Source organism: Polyodon spathula, chromosome 3, assembly GCF_017654505.1.
Source record: "Polyodon spathula isolate WHYD16114869_AA chromosome 3, ASM1765450v1, whole genome shotgun sequence".
Lineage (NCBI taxonomy): Eukaryota > Metazoa > Chordata > Actinopteri > Acipenseriformes > Polyodontidae > Polyodon > Polyodon spathula.
The window spans coordinates 47,174,184-47,193,121 of NC_054536.1; the positions used below are offsets into that span (position 1 = coordinate 47,174,184).

Here is an 18,938-nt window from a genome sequence, read left to right on the forward strand (position 1 = left end):
ATAGTATCAAAATGTGGCCAGTCTTGACCTAAAATAACTGGATATAGCAACTTTTCAGCCACAGCCACGATTACGCAGCAGGTATGACATCCAATCGTCAAATCTAATTTAGTGAAGGGGTAGACCTTGTTATTCCCATGGATACAAGAAATGACCACAACCCCACATGATCACCAAGGTACCCCCGTCAATAGAGCTCTAATAATTAAAGTTTGCCCACATCCTGAGTCCACTAATGTGTGGGTGCTCACATCACCAACACGTACATTAATAATACGAGGCCCCTCCCACTCATTACCCCTGGACTTACCTGGTGCTGTCAGGACTAAATAGGAGGTCACGCCACATTCCATTGCTGCTGGCCAGTTCCTGGCGAGGTGACAGACCTCCTGGCACTGGTAACAGGTGGGGCGAAAGGGCGCCCATGGAGCTTGCGTGTCCTGCTGCTGGCTTGGCAGGGGGAGGGGAGCTCTGCTTTTACCCCACTGGGGGTCGCCCTCGCTCTCCATTGTGTTGGAGGGAGGCCGCCCATGGGGTGAAGTTGTAGTGTGGGTGAAGTGCTGTGGTGGTCCCGCCGATCGTGGTTTGCTGGAAGAAGGAGCAGGTGTGGCAACCACTGGAGGGGTGGGCAGGGCATCCTCGAACCCTTCAGCCAATCTGACTGCTGCATCCAGCGTGGTGGGACGGTGGCAGCTGACCCAGTTCTGCATGTCTGGCCCCAGCACCTTTATGAACTCAATAGCTATGAGTTCAGTCACTTTCTCGGCATTGTTGGTGCCAGGGAAGAGCCACCGGGTAATGTGGTCCACCAGTTGTTGCGCCACCACGCTTATACTCTTGGAACCGGCGACGATGTGTCTCCTTAGTGATAACCAGCCGCTGGAGAATGGCCCGCTTTACTCGCTCATAATCGAGTGTCTCTTCATTGGTTTGGTAGGCTGCCTGGGCTTCCCCAATCAAATTGGAGCCCAACTGGGTAGCCCACCAATCCCGAGGCCACTGTGCTGCTGTTGCCTGCCTTTCAAAGGCTACCAAATAGGCATTGTGATGATCCTCCAGCGACATCTTCACTATCCTTATTTTTGGTAAGGATACTGCTGGTTTGGTCGCTGGCTGCCTCCCCCAATTGGCTTCCAGGAATACGGCATGCATCTGCTCCATAATAAGCTCCATTGCCTCCAGATGTCTTCGCTCCTGTTCCTCCAACATTGCTCCCAATGCAGCCACGTCCGTTCCGTCTCCCACTTCTGGTCACCAACTGTGATGGGTGCGAGTGGTGTAGTGCAGAAAACAATGCAACCCAAACAGCGATTTTTCAAAAAATTTATGTTTTATTAAATAAAACAGAAAGAGCCACCCCTCTACCAGCAATGGTGTCGGGGGTACATGCCAAGCGTTTCAAGCTCAAAACAAAACAAGCAATTCTAAGTCCCAATGCACGAAACTGTGCTCTCCAAAAAGTCGGGTCTGTGGTGTATGCTGTTGCTGTGTGGTGAGGGAAGTGCTCGGTGAGGTGTGGACTGGCTCCGTGGCTGCAGCCGAGCACCGAGCTGACACTCTTCTGCAAAAGACAAAACAAACACGTAACAAAAATAACAAACTGCAGCTCCGGCTGTCAGTTTGCGTTTTCAGCGCACGGCAGCGTGACGTAGCTGCTTCCCCTTTGTACCCATACACTCCTCCCTGCAAACAACAGCTGCAGCTGCTTGCAATGGAGTCGTTCCGTTCCTAATATGGTCACCTTCCAGTTTCCACCTACCATCAAGGCGGTCCCTCTAGGAGGCAGCGTACCACTGTCCTTACACGGTGCCCTTTCTCATTGGGAGGGAGATTTACAACATCGACTCTTACTTGTTGAAGCAAGTCCTGGATCTTGCTGCACTTACAGACAGTTTGTTAAGCTCTGCTGGGTTTTGTCAGATTTCCCACATCATGCAGGTGTCACAGATTACTGGCTTGAAGTGTAAGTGTAGTTTCTGCAGTTGTAAAACTGCTTTCAAACTGCTTCTAAACGCTCTGCACTTTTCCACGAGTACTTCCCCACACTGTCACTCTCCTCACTGTCGCTGTATGAATTGTCTTCCTTTTGTTTGTGCTGTTAGATCCGCCCGCCCCTTTGTCTGAGAGCAGCGCCGAATTTGAATCAGTCACTCTGAGTTTCAGTTTATCAGAAAAAGACACACAGCTGTTAGAATGTAAACTGTATTTTGTGATTAAGCAGTTAAATATTTAATTTCTCCTTACTGCTTCTAAACTGCTCATTACTTTTCCATGAGTACTTCCCCACGCTGTCCGTCCTCACTATCACCGTAGTAAATATTTGTACATAATTTGAAGGAATGCTAATAAGCCATTTGTGTCCGGGTGGTGTTTTCCATATGTCACTGATGTATAGTACTGTGGGATCTTATAAATCATGACAACCTGCATTCAGAAAACCCAAAACTGAATCACTCAGTAAAAAAATAAATAAAAATTACTTCACTAATGATTGAAAGTAATGGTTTAGGCTACAAAATAATAATAATAATAATAATAATAATAATAATAATAATAATAATAATAGGTCTTTGGCTTCAACCACTGAACTTGTGTCTGGGAATTCCCTTTGTGTTGGATGTTCTTGCTTTAGGAGTATTACTAAACTACTTTTTAATAAATTAAATATTAATTTAATTTTGTTTTCTTCCAGACAAATCCAGACTATCGATGTTTACAGCAGCTGAGGTGAGTGTCGCATTTTTCATCATATTGATGAAGTTTAGTGCTTGCATTTAGTTTACAGCATTAGGGTGTCCTGTATATTTTAATTTGTGAACAGACTAATTGATGCAATCCTTCCTTTGTTCGTAAGGTTCTTCAAGTAATAGAAAAAAAAGACAGAAAAGGAGCTGAAGCAATTCAAGCAAAAAGTATACAGTATATCTATTCTTGAAGGCATTCGTGCACAGCAAAGCTTTTTCCAAAAAGAGGTGCTGACCATAAGGCACTTTTATATATAAATGTCTGAGTTAAACAATAATTTAAAATAATTAACAGCAATTACATATAAGCCATGTATATCAAACAAAACATGAAACAAACACAACATGTTTTACCACATAATGTTTCTTCATCAGGTGTTGCAGGGATTGTCAATTAGAAAACACAGTTTTATCATATATAAAGGACACCAATTAATCTAATTTAATCATTAATTGGATAAAAGCCATAGACATTAATGCAATTATTGCAATTAATACGTGATTTGCGCGGGCAATGTCTCTGTGTGATGGAGCCAGGACTATCGGTGATGCTGGGGTTGGCCGTCTTCGCAGCCACTACGGCCAGACGGTTTTCCCCCCATGCTTCCCTCAGCAACCTATGTAGGTGCTGTTGAGAACTGCCAGCATCCTTTCCGGATCCCTCCAGTGGTGAAGGGAGAGGCAGCTCCTGCTCCTCTCTCTCGGGTGGGAGTGATGAAGGCAGAGGCAGGGACTCCTTCTGGCAGCGAAGGCGACAGGGGCTCCTCCCCTTCTGGCTGCAATGGGGGAACCAGCAGGCATGTTCCCCCTCTGCTGATGGGGATGGGCTGTTGAGTGGGGAATGCCCCAACTCTCTGCAGATGGAGCACCAGCAGTTGGTCATGACAGTGCAGAGGATGGCATCCCAGCTGCTCTCTCTGGTAGCAGCTGTAGCTGGTACCACCTGCTTCTGGGGCGGTGGACCTGGGACTTCTCTTTCTTGGCTGTGGATGCAACGACTCCAACCTCTTGGGCTGTGGACGCACCGACTCCCGCTTCTTGGGCTGTGGACGCTCAGGCTCCTCCCACTTGAGCTGTGGCGGTGATGGGGTTCGCTGCTCCAAAAGCCTTTACCATCCAGACACACCGGACACCGTCCCCATCCAGTAGGCCTCCCAGAAGCAGGGGTCTTCTTAGGGGCAGTCCTCCCGGTCATGCCCAAACTTGCTGCACAGGATGCACAGAGGGGCCCCTTTAGCCCTCCACTGCTCCTGTTCGGTGTCCTAGTATGGGGGTCCCAGTCGGGTAGGGTCACATGACCACCATCTCCTGCGCTGCTGCTATTGTTGCCTCAGCTGTCTCCTTCCCATCCTCCTCTTTCGTCCCATCCTGTATCCTTTTCCTCCACAAAGTAATAATAAAAAAATAAACCTGCAGTACCTTTTCTGGTCTGAGTCAAGGAGGTGCTGGTGACACCACGTGTGGCAGGGTAGCTGGGTGGGGACATCAGGCCAGATGCAGGAAGAAACAGGCACTGCAGGGATTTGGTGCAATGGCGCTTGCATTGTTTTATTTTTAAATAATAAAAGTAAATAAAATATTTTAAAAAAACAAACAGTGTAAAGGTTTAAATAAATCAAACAGATATCTAACACAAAACACACAGGTCAGCCTGGGCAGATCGCTTTCACTGATCCTATGTTTTGTTTACTTTTTTGTTTTCTCCTCGCTCCCTCTCGTTCACTTCCAACTCCCACCCAGAGTGCAGAGAGCTGCAGGCTTATATGCAGGTGACCATCTCCTGATTAGCAACAAGTGAATCACTTAATTCAGGAGATGGCCACCTTCTATGCAAGGTTTTTAATTGTGTGAAACAAAAGCTACGGCTCTCGTCGTCATATTTACAAATAAATAAATCGTAAAACAAATAGAAAATAACATGAGACGCAGGGGCAGAGGGAGAGACCCCGTTCTAAATATAAGGGCTCCTCGCCCTGTTACAAACCGAAAACACTAATTTCATACAGTGTATCAAAAATGAAAGCCCTGAAAAAAACGATCTACATAAAACTCAAAAATAGCTAAAAATAAGCACAGAAAATATAAGACAAAAAAACAGAAGCCCTAATTATATCTTAGGTTATTAGTGACTTACCCCTGTTCTGGACTGTCACAAAGACGGGTGTAGTGGGTGATGTCAGACCAGAACCAGGAACCAACACAGAATAGACAGAGAGGCGTGGAGTTTGGTGAATAACTAAACAAACAGAAAATAAAAGGTTGCAAGACAAACAAAACACAGAACACGGCACTGGTAGCCAAAACAGAGATGAAACAAAACACTAAGCAAACAATGGACTAACAGACAGACAAACACGGTGAGTCAAGACAGTTCTATTTACATTAATTTACTTGGTTTACTCTCCTCCACACCTGTTCTCCACTCACCGAACACACAACCCTGAGTGAGTGAAAACATGCTGCTTTTATGCAGCTGTACCGAGACTCGATTGCTAATCAGTCGTTCAGTTGGACTCTCGGTACAACTGCACATGAATTAATAAAGTGCAATTCCCTATGATCGTATATTATTACATTTTACCTGCACGTGAAGTGCTGTGCAATCCTCAAGCGTAAATACAAATATACATTTTAAACCACTCGTGTTGCACAGACCCATTTATATCCCGTGTACCAATGACTATACACCAACATTAACACACTACACGCAACATAGAACAAATAAATAGCCCAGGGGTGGGGCACTTTGCCACATATACCCCACCTTGTGCGAAGCATACTGGGCCTCAACGGCCACCTCCCCCCTTAATTAAAAACCCAGTAGTCCAGGTCAAAGTCTTGGGCCGGGAAGGGAGACTTCACTGGGCCCATGGCTGAAAATGCTGTCGGCTACCTTGCCGGTAGTGGTACGGCTGACAGCATGGTGGTCCACTCCCGCAGCGGAAAGGCTGCTGAGGAAGGTAGTCTCCTCGCCTTTCCCCCCTTCTCAGCCGGCAGCTCCCTCATGTGGGACTCCAGCCACAAGAACTCCTGCAGTGAAATTGCTGCGGGGGGAGGTGGTCTCCTGACCTCTCCCCCCTTCTTCATAGCCGGCAGCTCACTCTGGTGGGGCTCCGGCCACACTGACCCCTGCGGCCAAGCAGAGCTGACGGCGACCTATGGCGAAGGCAGCAACGGACCCTCAGGAGGCGAACTTGGGAGGGGAGCCCCTGGCCATAGAGGCGGCAGCGGGAGCTTTGCTTCTCCCTCGTACCATGCAACCGGTGACTCCACAGGCAATGCGGAGCGGCAGTCAACCCCAGGCGATGCGGAGCAGCAGGCAACCCCAGGCGATGCGGAGCGGCAGGCAACCCCGGGCGATGCGGAGCGGCAGGCAACCCCGGGCGATGCGGAGCGGCAGGCAACCCCGAGCGAAGCGAGGCAAGCATCTTTGGGCGAAGCGAGGCAGGCATCCTTGGGCGATGTTGTGCAGGGAGTCAGGACAAGCTGGGGTGCAGGTTTTGGCCCTCTTCTCGGCCACTGCGGCCGGGCAGTGCTTCCCTCAGCAACCTACGCAAGGGCTGCTGAGGACATCCAGAATCTAGTCCTGGTCCTTCTGGTGAAGGGAGAGACAGGTTCTGCTCCTCTCCCCCTGATGGTGATGGAGGCAGAGGCAGCTCCAGCTCCTCTCCTCGTGATGGTGGGGGAAGTGATACTAGCAGGCATTCATCCTCTGCTGGTAGAAAGTGACCCAGCAGGCATTCACCCTCTGCTGGTGAACAGGGACCCAGCAGGCATTCACCTTCTAGTGTTGGACGGGGACCCAGCAGGCATTCACCCTCTGCTGGTGGAGGTGGCGGGGAACCAGCAGGCATTCATCCTCTGCTGGTGGAGGTGGCGGGGGCAGTGGCAGCTCCTGCTGCTCTGCTCCTGGCGGTGGCGGTGGGGGAGGCTTGTAGCCTCATGGTGAAGGAGGTGGGAGCGGCTTGTAGTCTACCCTTGTTACAGGGGACTGGTGCTGCTCTCCCTCACTTGCAAGGGCCGAAACCAGCAAGCATTCTTCCTCTGCTGGCGGAGGTGGGGACAGCAGACATTCTTCCTCTGCTGGCGGAGGTGGAGACAGCAGGCATTCTTCCTCTGCTGGCGGAGGTGGATACAGCAGGCATTCTTCCTGTGCTGGTGGAGTTGGAAACAGCAGGCATTCTTCCTCTGCTGGTGGTTTGGGTCCTAGGGCCGTGGGATTCCCCTTCTCAGGCTGTGGACGCTCAGACTCCCCCCTGTTTGTGCTGTGGAAGCACCGACTCCCCCCTCTTTGGGCTGTGGACGCACGACTCCTCCCTCTTGGGCTGTGGATGCACCGACTCCCCCTCTTCGGCTTAGGACGTTCAGGCTCCTCCCACTCAGGCATAGGACGACCAGGATCCTCCTCCTCCTCATAACTGCAGAAGGTACAGGAAGCAAAGTAATGCTCCCCCTTACAGAGGGGGCACAACGGCGATGGCAGCTGGTTGGGTCCTGGCTTCCTAGCCATCCAGCGGAACCACTCCTCTGTGCCTTCCCCCCATCCCATCTTTCGGGACAATGTCAGCAGCTCTACCTGGACGGAGCAGTACATGATGGTGTGACAGGTTTTGCCACAGGCGAAACACCACAGCCCTGCTTGCTCCCCCTTTGCTCTGCTGCTGCTGCAGCTTTCTTCTCCCACTCCTTAGCCTCACCTTCCTCTCCTGGGCCTGTTCCTCCTCCTCCTCCTCCTCCTCCTCCTCCTCCTCCTCCTCTTGGAAGGGGCAGACAGCCACCACATGCTCTTACACCCCTGCAGGCAAGGCACCATCCTTGGTCCTCCAGACCACTGAGGAGCTCCTACAGTTCAGTGCAGCCGTCTCTCCAACCTTCCATTTAAAAAAAAACAAAAAAAAAAACACACTGCGATTCCCCCTCTGGTCTGCGTCTAGGAGGCGCTGGTAATCCCGTGATGACACCACGTGTCACAGAATAGACAGAGAGACGTGGAGTTTGGTGAAGCTGAGCGCGTGGTTGCGTTCAGCATTTAATAAGAAAACAAACAGAAAATAAAAGGTTGCAAGACAAACAAAACACAGGACACAACACTGGTAGCCAAAACAAAGGGATGAAACAAAACAGACTAACACTAAACAAACAGTGGACTAACAGACAAACAAACACTGTGAGTCAAGGCAGTTCTATTTGTGTTATTTTACTTGGTTTATTCTCCTTCTCCACACCCGTTCTCCACTCACCAAACACACAACCCCGAATGATTGAAAACAAGCTGCTTTTATGGGACTCGATTACTAATCAATCATTAAATTGGAGTCCTGGTACAACTGCACGTGAATTAATAAAGTGCAATTCCCTGTGCTCGCGTATTATTACATTTTACCTGCACATGAAGTGCTGTGCAATCCTCGTGCCTAAATACAAATATACATTTTAAACCACTCATGTTACACAGACACATTTATATCCCGTGTACCAATGACTATGCACCAACATTAACACACTACACGTAACATACAACACAAATAAATAGCCCAGGGGCAGGGCACTTTGCCACATGGACCAAATACAGTTCTGCTCATCCAGCAGCAGCCTCTCACAGGCTTGCTAGGACAAATACAGATAACAACCATCAGAAGCCTGTCATAGGTTAGAAGGACTGATGGTTGTCTTTAGAAATTGGTGATGAAAAACTATGCAGCTGTTTTTCAGACCCCAATTTATAGATCCAACGGCAAGTAGCACAGTACTTGCACCAATCTGGGCCAGTTCACAGGGCAAAAAGCAATGTAGCCACACCCTACCAGAGTAAGTACTAGTAATGTGGAACAAGTTACTCATGTAGTTCCTGCTGTTACTATAAACTACTAGCCTTTCATTTATTTATTTTTTAAATTCCAGCCTAATTAATAGAGTATATCCTATTTGTGATTCATGTGCTCTAGCCTCATGGAAATAATTGGCTTAATTTTAGGGTCATGTGGGGTGATTGTTCTCAAGTTGAAGTCTGTCCTAATTCAACCCAGTCATGTTTAATGGGGCAGTTTTAGGTGAAGGTACTGTGTTTAACAAGCAGCAGTGTGACAGATATTTTCAATTTTTTAACACAAAGCCAGGATGTACATAAGGCATTATAAATGTCAACTTATGTATTGTTGGGCAGGTACTGTAACCATCAGTAAGCCAGTACAGTAAATGTGCGTTCAAGTTTTCCAGCTGGGGATCGAAAGAGGAAACTGATTGGACATTGCACTCCCACTGAGGAGAGAGGGAAAATAGATTGGGGTTGGCACGAGCTGAACCCTCTCCCCAAGGTTTCTATTGCTTGGCAACATTTACTGCTTTTGTCTGCCAGGTGATTGGCCAGTCAGCAGAAACATTGGATGGCCATTGATCTTTAGTCCTCCTGGACCTGTATGTGGTTTGGGAGATGAGAATTTTACATTCAACACGATTGAAAAAAAAAAAAAAAAAAAATCAAGGTTTTTCTGTCTTGTATTTTTATAGGTGATTGAGTCTTTAGGCATTGTGATCTATAAAGCACTGGACTATGGCCTAAAGGAGAATGAGGAGAGGGAGCTAAGTCCACCCTTGGAGCATCTTATAGACCGCATGACTAACTTTGTGGAAGATCGGGATGTGAGTCGAGATGAGGGCTTTGAGGCAACTGAGGAGGAGGATGAGGAGGACAAAGAGCCTCAGGACGTCACCAACTTACAGGGCTTCAGGGATGTCCTTAAGGTAGGGGTTTGTAACAACCAACACGGGTGAAACTAAGCTGTTATTAGCAGCCAGTTAAATTAGAAATAGAATACATATCTTGAAATTCATAATGGTACTTTGAATAAGGTGTCTTTGCAGACTTTTAAATGATATGTTGTAGGGCTGTCAGTTAAGCATCCAGTTAAGCATCCATTAATTTGGCAATCGATTAATTGGGCACACAAAATATAATCATTTGATAAAATATTGATTACACTATGTAACACAATTTTTGTTCCTGGGTAGTAAGTGTTATTTCCTAATTGCTTATGCCTCAAAAGTATAGAAAATGGCTATTATTCTCCACAGACTTTGCTTTTGTGACCAGGACAGTGATATTTTGAAACTTACCTATTTCCAATGAGAAAACGGGCGTATTTGTGTCTTTTCGTTCACATAAAGTCAGAAAAAAACAACATATGAATCCAAATTAACGTGTATTTATACTAAAGTAATACAAAAATGACTACAAAAGATTTAGAAGCGAGTAGTTTTTCGAGATTTACGATTATACTGACAGATGTGTACTTTCACGTTCCCATCTGCCTGGGTCACAGGAAGTGTCTACGTTTCGCATTTCAGAGCAGGGTGTACGAGTTTTGTGTCCTCCCATTCGGCCTGTCACTAACTCCTCGAACCTTTTCCAAATGTATGGATGCCATTCTAGCTCCCTTGCGGGCTCAAGGTGTCCGACTGCTGAACTATCTGGACGACTGGCTCGTCTGTGCGCAGTCGAAGGAGCAGTTGGTACAGCACACAGCGATGGTTACAGACCATCTTCAGCGGCTAGGTCTGAAGGTCAATTCAGACAAGAGCCGCCTTGTGCCAAGCCAACAGACCGAGTTCTTGGGTCTGCATCTGGACTTAGTGTCCATGGAAGTGACCCTATCGACACAAAGAGTTGCCTCGCTGGAGCGGTGTCTCTCTGGAACTCAGAGCGGTGGACCTTGCCCTTCGGCACTTCTTGCCAGTGCTTCTAGGCAAGCACGTGTTAGTGCAGTCGGACAACACCATGGTTGTGGCGTATATCAACCGCTAGGGCGGCCTACGGTCCCCTCGCCTTCACCGGATGATAACACGGCTGTTACTATGGGCACAGCCGCGTTTGACCTCTATGCGCGCGGTTCACCTACCGGGCAGAGTCAATTATGCAGCGGATCTCCTATCCAGAGGAGGCCGTTTTGCAGGGCATGCGTCTCCACCCTCAGGTGGTAGGGCGGATTTGGGAATGGTTCGGCATGGCGCAAGTAGATCTCTTCGCTTCGTGAGAGACCATGCACTGCCCCCTATGGTTCTCTGTGAGGGACCTCGACAGCCCCCTAGGAGTCGACGCACTGGCTCACGAATGGCCGCCAGGGCTCCTATATGCGTTTCCACCGATTCCGATGCTCCCCGCCTTCTTAGAGAAGGTCAGGGTAGAGCAAACGACAGTGATCCTGGTCGCTCCTCGTGGCCTCGGTGGATATGGTTTCCGAGCCTGGTGCAGTTGCTGCATGGTCAACAGGGGGAGCGTCCCCTGCGAGCAGACCTATTATCCCAGGCCCAAAGATGGCTTTGGCATCCGAACCCCAAGCTCATGCAGCTATGGGCTTTGCCCCTGAACGGGAGCATCAGCCTTAGGGCTCTCGACGGCAGTGAACTCGACTGTTCAGAGTGCTAGAGCACCCTCTGCTATGTCACAGTACACATACAAGTGGCAGTTGTTCCAAGATTGGTGTATGGCAGGGGGCCATGACCCAATATCTAGCCCTATAGCAGTGATCTTATACTTTCTAGAAAAACTGTTGGATGAAGGGAAATCTTCCTCTACACTTAGTGTATTTAGCCACCATATCAGCTTGCCATATACGCATTGACGGGTTATCACCAGGTTGCCATTTTCTGGCATTGCAGTTCCTAAAGGGCACAAGATGTTTACGACCTCCAAGAATGACCAGTTTACCGTCATGGAGCCTTGACGTGGTGCTGGAAGCCCTTACCAAGGCACCATTCGAGCCTCTCCACACCGTTGATATGAAGTTTGTGTCTTTAAAACTGCGTTTTTGCTATCAGTGGTATCAGCCAAACGCATCAGCGAGTTACATGCACTGTCAGTGCATCCATCTTGTACTCGTTTCGCAGGAGACGGTTCTAAGGTCTCCATGCGCCCAAATCCATAGTTTTTACCCAAGGTCATAATCCTGTTTCTTATGAAACAGGATTTTTCAGGATTTCAGGATGCCAATATGGTGTTGACTATTCCACCTTAGTACAGGTATCATTGCGCACATAGACGCTGAGGTGCAACTCAGCATATGCGTAGATGTATTGCCTACGCATTTGCTTTATGACGTAAGTCTGTCCTACTGCCGAGAATCCTCCCTCGCGACGGTTGGGTACACTGTTCCCATACCTTGATGGTTATTTTCGACTTGAAAGGGAAGGATAGGTTGCGGATGCAACCCCGGTTCCCTGAAAGAGAAAATAACCATCAAGCCGTGAGGTCGCTCCGGAAGCCTTCACGGCCTGAAGAGCAAAAGAAGAAGAGAGTCTCCACGCGCTGCGTATAGTAAGCTCCCAGGGGGGCGGGCTTACACATCAGCTCGCGCAGAGGCCTATCGGCAGCTTTGCTATAAAGCTCAGCCAATCCCTACTGCCTGACAGCAATGTCCCATACCTTGATGGTTATTTTCTCTTTCAGGGAACTGGGGTTGCATCCGCAACCTATCGTTACTTTACAGTAATTTGGTGTATGTGGGAATCTGTTTATTGCAATCTCTGTAGAGGGCCTGCTCACTGTATGATTGTATTCGTTTCAAGCAATGTTGTGTAGACACCATGTCGTTGCTAATGCAGTAATAATAACAATAATTTAAAATAGGGGTGGGCATTATTGTCGATTTCGAAGAATGTCGATATCAAAAAATCGAGATTGTTCTATATTGATAATAATTTTCAAAATATCGATATTGTGAGATTTAAAAAAATGCACATACGCCGGCAGAGACAAACTCAGTATAATCAAGTTTATTTTGTATTAAGATACAATAAACCATATGCATAACTTGTTAGTCTCGTAGGCAAACACCACACATTCAAGTATTTAACCATTTTATTCCATTGATTGGTGTTTTTTCTTTTTCTAAAAACCCGATTTAGCAAATGTATTTCAAACATCAATAGCTATAAAATCTATAAAAACAACAAATCCACAACCTATCGTATGCGCTACTCCCGTGTCTTCACCCGTTTCCTCTCCCCTTCCATTTCATTACTGGAAGATATATCCTGTTTTCAAAAAGTGTGCGCATCAACTAATTAGAAACATGATCGTCTTTTTTTAAAGGGATACGCACCTAAAAACAAACAACACAAAAAAAAAAAGTTGTCCTTTTTAAAATATAATGTATCCATAAATAAGGTATTGTGTATTATATATACAGTGCCTTGCAAAAGTATTCAGACCCCTGGCCAATTCTCTCATATTACCGAATTACAAATGGTACATTGAAATTTCGTTCTGTTTGATATTTTATTTTTAAACACTGAAACTCAAAATCAATTATTGTAAGGTGACATTGGTTTTATGTTGGGAAATATTTTTAAGAAAAATAAAAAACTGAAATATCTTGCTTGCATAAGTATTCAACCACTGTGCTGTGGAAGCTCCCAGTTTGCACCGATAAAAGAAATTGCCCTAACGAGGACACAGTTACCTTACCATTGGCCTCCATCTGTGAACCATTAAAATTGCTGTCACATTTTCTGGATAAAAACCCCACTGTTGAAGGATCATTGGTAAGGCTGTGAATCTGAAGGAAAATGAAGACCAAAGAGCATTCTACAGGAGTTAGAGAGAAAGTTATACAAATGCATAGATTAGGGAAAGGGTACGAAATAATATCCAAGTGTTTGGATATCCCAGTGAGCACAGCTGGGTCAATAATCAGGAAGTGGAAGCTGCATCACACCACCCAGGCACTGCCAAGAAAAGGCCGTCCCTCAAAACTCAGCGCTCAAACAAGGAGACTTGTGAGAGAAGCCACAGAGAGGCCAACAGTCACTTTGAAGGAGCTACAGAGTTCAGTGGGTGGGAGTGGAGTAATGATGCACCAGTCAACCATATCAAGAGCTCTGTATAACACTGGCCTGTATGGGAGGGTGGCAAGAAAGAAGCCGTTACTCAAAAAGTGCCATCTGAAAGCACGTCTGGAGTTTGCCAGAAAGGATGAGAGTGACCCAGCTGCGATGTGGGAAAAGGTTTTGTGGTCAGTTGAGACCAAGTTAGAGCTTTTTGGCATAACTCAAAGCACTATGTGTGGCGCAAACCTAACACTGCCCATGCCTCAAGACACACCATCCTTAGTGAAGTATGGTGGTGGCAGCATCATGCTGTGGGGATGCTTCTCATCAGCAGGGACTGGGCAATATTAATGTGTAGGGGTTGAATACTTATGTAAGCAAGATATTTCAGTATTTTTATTTTTCTTAAAAATATTTCCCAACATAAAACCAATGTCACCTTACAATAATTGATTCTGAGTTTCAGTGTTTAAAAATAAAATATCAAACAGAACGAAATTTCAATGTACCATTTGTAATTCAGTAATAGAATTGGTCAGGGGTCTGAATACTTTTGCAAGGCACTGTATGTGTGTGTGTGTGTGTGTGTGTGTGTATATATATATATATATATATATATATATATATATATATATATATATATATATATATATATATATATATATATATATATATAGTGCCTTGAAAAAGTATTCAGCCCCCATCCCTTTTTTCACATTTAAGAGTCTCACAGCCTGGAACTTTGATGCATTAGATATAAAATAATAAAAATTAAAAAACTGAAATGTCATCACTTTTTAAGTATTCATTCCCCTGGGTCAATGCTTGGTAGAATCACCTCTGGCAGCTATTTCAGCCAGTAGTCTTTTCGGATAAGTCTCTATTAACTTTGCACACCATCATGGAGCAATATTTGCCCATTCCTCCTTGCAAAATTGCTCAAGCTGTGTCAGGTTAGCTGGGGAACGGTGATAGACAGCAATTTTGAGATCTCGCCACAGATTTTCTATGGGATTAAGGTCAGGACTCTCAAGGACATCTATTTTCTTCATTTTAAGCCACTCCAGTGTTGCTCTGGCAGTGTGCTTTGGATCATTGTCCTGTCGAAAGACAAACTTCTTCCACAGATTGAGTTTTCTGGTAGAGGGGCGCAGGTTTTTATCCAGGATTTCTCTGTATTGTGTGCCATTCATCCTCCCATCAATCCTGACAATATTGCCAGTCCCTGCTGCTGAAAAGCATCCCCATAACATGATGCTACCACCGCCATGCTTTATGGTGGGGATGGTGTTACCTGGCTGGTGTGCAGTGTTTGATTTGCGACACACATACCGCTTAGCTTTAAGGCCAAAAAGTTTCACTTTAGTCTCATCAGACCACAATATGTTCGGCCACATTACTGCAGTATCTTCTAGGTGATGTTTTGCAAACTCTTTGCAGGCAAGGATATGGGTTTTTTTCAGCCAGGGCTTCTTCCTTGCCACTCTTCCATAAAGGCCCTTTTTGTGGAATGCCTTGGAGATTGTTGATACATGAACATCATTGTCCATCACAGCCACTGTAACTCATTCAGAGTCACAGCTGGCCACATAGTAGCTTCCCTAAGAAGTGCCCTTCTTGTCCGGCAACTAAGTTTAGAGGGGCGGCCTGATTTAGGCAGTGTGGTGGTAGTTTCGTATTTTTCCCCACTTCTGTATGATGGACTGCACTGAGCTCCGAGGGATGTTCAATGCCTTTGAAATGGTTTTGTACCCTTCCCCAGATTTGTGCTTCTCTAATATCACATCCCTGACTTTCTTAGAATGCTCTTCTGTCTTCATTTTGAAAGTCTCTACCATACTGTGTGACCATACAGAGAGAGCGGTATTTATCCTCACAGATTAATTTAAAGCAAGTCACACAATTTGTTGATGGACTCCACCTGTGTAAGAAATTAGTGGATCACCTGCTTTAAATTAATCTGTGAGGATAAATACCGCTCTCTCTGTATGGTCACACAGGTAATATATTGCACCTGAGCACATTTAGGCTTGCAATTACAAAGGGTATGAATACTTTTTAATCTGATAATTTCAGTTTTTCATTTTTAGTAAAATGCTGAAAGCTTTTGGAATTTTTCTTTTGATTTGACATGGTGCTTTGGTACAAGGCTTTCTTGATCAGTGGGAAAACATTCTAATTTTATCTGTTTCATATTCTGAATGAGACTCTTAAATGTGAAAAAAGGGATGGGGGCTGAATACAAACGCTGTTTGCATGCTGCATTATAAGCATAAAATGGGAACTTTCAGTATTATAAATTAGATGTACTTTTAAAACAACAAAACACATCTCAAAATAATATAAAGTTCAGCATTACATACACATGCAGCAGGTGTTGTGACTCACAATGAAGATTCAGTTCTGGTTTAACTAAAAAATAAACAACTTCAAAGTCTGCGCAGTGAAGTACAGAGAGATTTAGTTTTTGAGGTGGCTGATGATGGGGAATAGTAAAACAGTAACAATACCTTGTTTTTCTCAATGGATTTTGTGAAGCAAAGCACCATGAAGTTAAAGTAAGTTATTGCTTTTCATATGTAAATATCTGTTATCGTCTATATTTGTTTGATATTGCAATTGTGTTATATATATACAATACTGTGCAAAAGTTTTAGGCAGGTGTGAAAAAAAATGCTGTAAAGTAAGAATGCTTTCAAAAATAGACATGTTAATAGTTTATATTTATTAATTAACAAAATGCAAAGTGAGTGAACAGAAGAAAAATCTACATCAAATCAATATTTGGTGTGACCACCCTTTGCCTTCAAAACAGCATCAATTCTTCTAGGTACACTTGCACACAGTTTTTGAAGGAACTCGGCAGGTAGGTTGGCCCAAACATCTTGGAGAACTAACCACAGTTGTTCTGTGGATTTAGGCAGCCTCAGTTGCTTCTCTCTCTTCATGTAATCCCAGACAGACGCGATGATGTTGAGATCAGGGCTCTGTGGGGGCCATACCATCACTTCCAGGACTCCTTGTTCTTCTTTACGCTGAAGATAGTTCTTAATGACTTTCGCTGTATGTTTGGGGTTGTTATCATGCTGCAGAATACATTTGGGGCCAATCAGCTGCCTCATTGATGGTATTGCATGATGGATAAGTATCTGCCTGTACTTCTCAGCATTGAGGAGACCATTAATTGTGACCAAATCCCCAACTCCATTTGCAGAAATGCAGTCCCAAACTTGCAAGGAACCTCCGCCATGCTGCACTGTTGCCTGCAGACACTCATTCGTGTACCGCTGTCCAGCCCTTCGGCGAACAAACTGCCTTTTACTACAGCCAGATATTTCAAATTTTGACTCATCAGTCCAGAGCACTTGCTGCTATTTTTCTGCACCCCAGTTCCTGTGTTTTCATGCATAGTTTAGTCGCTTGGGCTTGTTTCCACGTCGGAGATATGGCTTTTTGACCGCAAGTCTTCCACGAAGGCCACCTGACCAGACTTCTCCGGACAGTAGATGGGTTTACCAGGGTCCCACTGTTTTCTGCCAATTCTGAGCTGATGGCACTGCTGGACATCTTCCGATTGTGAAGGGAAGTAAGCATGATGTGTCTTTCATCTGCTGCAGTAAGTTTCCTTGGCCGACCACTGCGTCTGCGGTTCTCAACGTTGCCCGTTTCTTTGTGCTTCTTCAAAAGAGCTTGGACAGCACATCTGGAAACCCCTGTCTGCCTTGAAATTTCTGCCTGGGAGAGACCTTGCTGATGCAGTATAACTACTTTTTGTTTTGTTGCTGTGTTCAGTCTTGCCATGGTGTATAACTTTTGACAATAAACTGTTTTCAGTAACCTCACCTTGTAACCGAGTTTGGCTGTTCCTCACCCAGTTTTCTTCCTCCTACGCAGCTGTTTCTGTTTCAGTTAATGATTGTGTTTCAACCTACATATTGAATTGATGATCATTAGCACCTGTTTGGTATAATTGTTTAATCATACACCTGACTATATGCATACAAAATCCCTGACTTTGTGCGAGTGTATCTAGAAGAATTGATGCTGTTTTGAAGGCAAAGGGTGGTCACACCAAATATGGATTTGATTTAGATTTTTCTTCTGTTCACTCACTTTGCATTTAGTTAATTGATAAATATAATCTATTAACATGTCTATTTTTGAAAGCATTCTTTACAGCATTTTTTCACACCTGCCTAAAACTTTTGCACAGTACTGTATATATTATAGTTCTATGTTTTTGGAAGACTTTGATATTATCACTATCGAAGTACGTACACGATATTGATGTACAATTTTCATATCGTTGCCCACCCCTAATTTTAAAAGAAAAAAAAAATCTGGAAATATTTTCTAGGTAGAAGATCTTTGGTTACTTTGTACAGGCAGACTGATAAAAGTAACTGCTTAAGAAAAAAAAAAAAATTAGAAGCCGCCGGTAGTAGGCTTTGCATCATTACAGTTCAGTAGTTCGGACCCAAGTTTTGGTAGTCCTGGGCGATTTGTCCGCACTTGATAAGTATGCAGCTCCTTAAGTCAGTACTTGGTAGAAGAACCTTTTGCAGCAATTACTGCTATGAGTCTTTTTGGATAGGTCTCTACTAGCTTTGCACAGTAGGATGGTGACATTTTTACCCATTCTTCACAGGAAAATTGCTCCAGTTTGATAAGTTTGTTGGGGATCGTCAAAACTGCAATCTCGCCATTAATTTGATTGGATTCAAGTCAGGACTTTGACTGGGCCACTCAAGAACATGAATTCTCTTCTTGTTCAGTCACTGCTGAAATGTGAATTTTCTCCCCAGTCTCAGAGTCTTGGCTGACTCAAACAAGGATTAGCCTGTACTTTGCACCATCGAATCCCCTCTATCCTGACAAGCTTCCCAGTCTCTACTGAAGAGAAGCATCCCCATAACATGATGCTGCTGCCACCACCATGCTTGTCAGTTGGGCTGGTGTTGACTGGTGATGTGCAGTGTTGGGCTTGCGCCAGATGTGACGCTTGGAATTTAGACCTCAAAGTTCATCTACATGCTTTTTTGTAAACTACATATGTGCTTTAAGATGAGGCTTTTTGAGTAGTGGCTTCTTTCTTGCCACCCGTCCATATAAGAACATAAGAACATAAGAAAGTTTACAAACGAGAGGAGGCCATTCGGCCCATCTTGCTCGTTTGGTTGTTAGTAGCTTATTGATCCCAAAATCTCATCAAGCAGCTTCTTGAAGGATCCCAGGGTGTCAGCTTCAACAACATTACTGGGGAGTTGATTCCAGACCCTCACAATTCTCTGTGTAAAAAAGTGTCTCCTATTTTCTGTTCTGAATGCCCCTTTTTCTAAACTCCATTTGTGACCCCTGGTCCTTGTTTCT

At 45.1% G+C, this 18,938-nt stretch overlaps 1 protein-coding gene across 1 annotated transcript in view; it reads left to right on the top strand.

Annotated features, from left to right (window-relative positions):
* Window positions 1-18,938, top strand: part of spire1a (spire-type actin nucleation factor 1a) — a 245,118-nt gene that overhangs the window by 23,556 nt on the left and 202,624 nt on the right. The window contains exons 2-3 of the mRNA XM_041241878.1: window positions 2,693-2,727; window positions 9,252-9,485. Coding sequence (XP_041097812.1) covers window positions 2,693-2,727; window positions 9,252-9,485 — 269 coding nt within the window. The remainder of the gene's footprint in view (window positions 1-2,692; window positions 2,728-9,251; window positions 9,486-18,938) is intronic.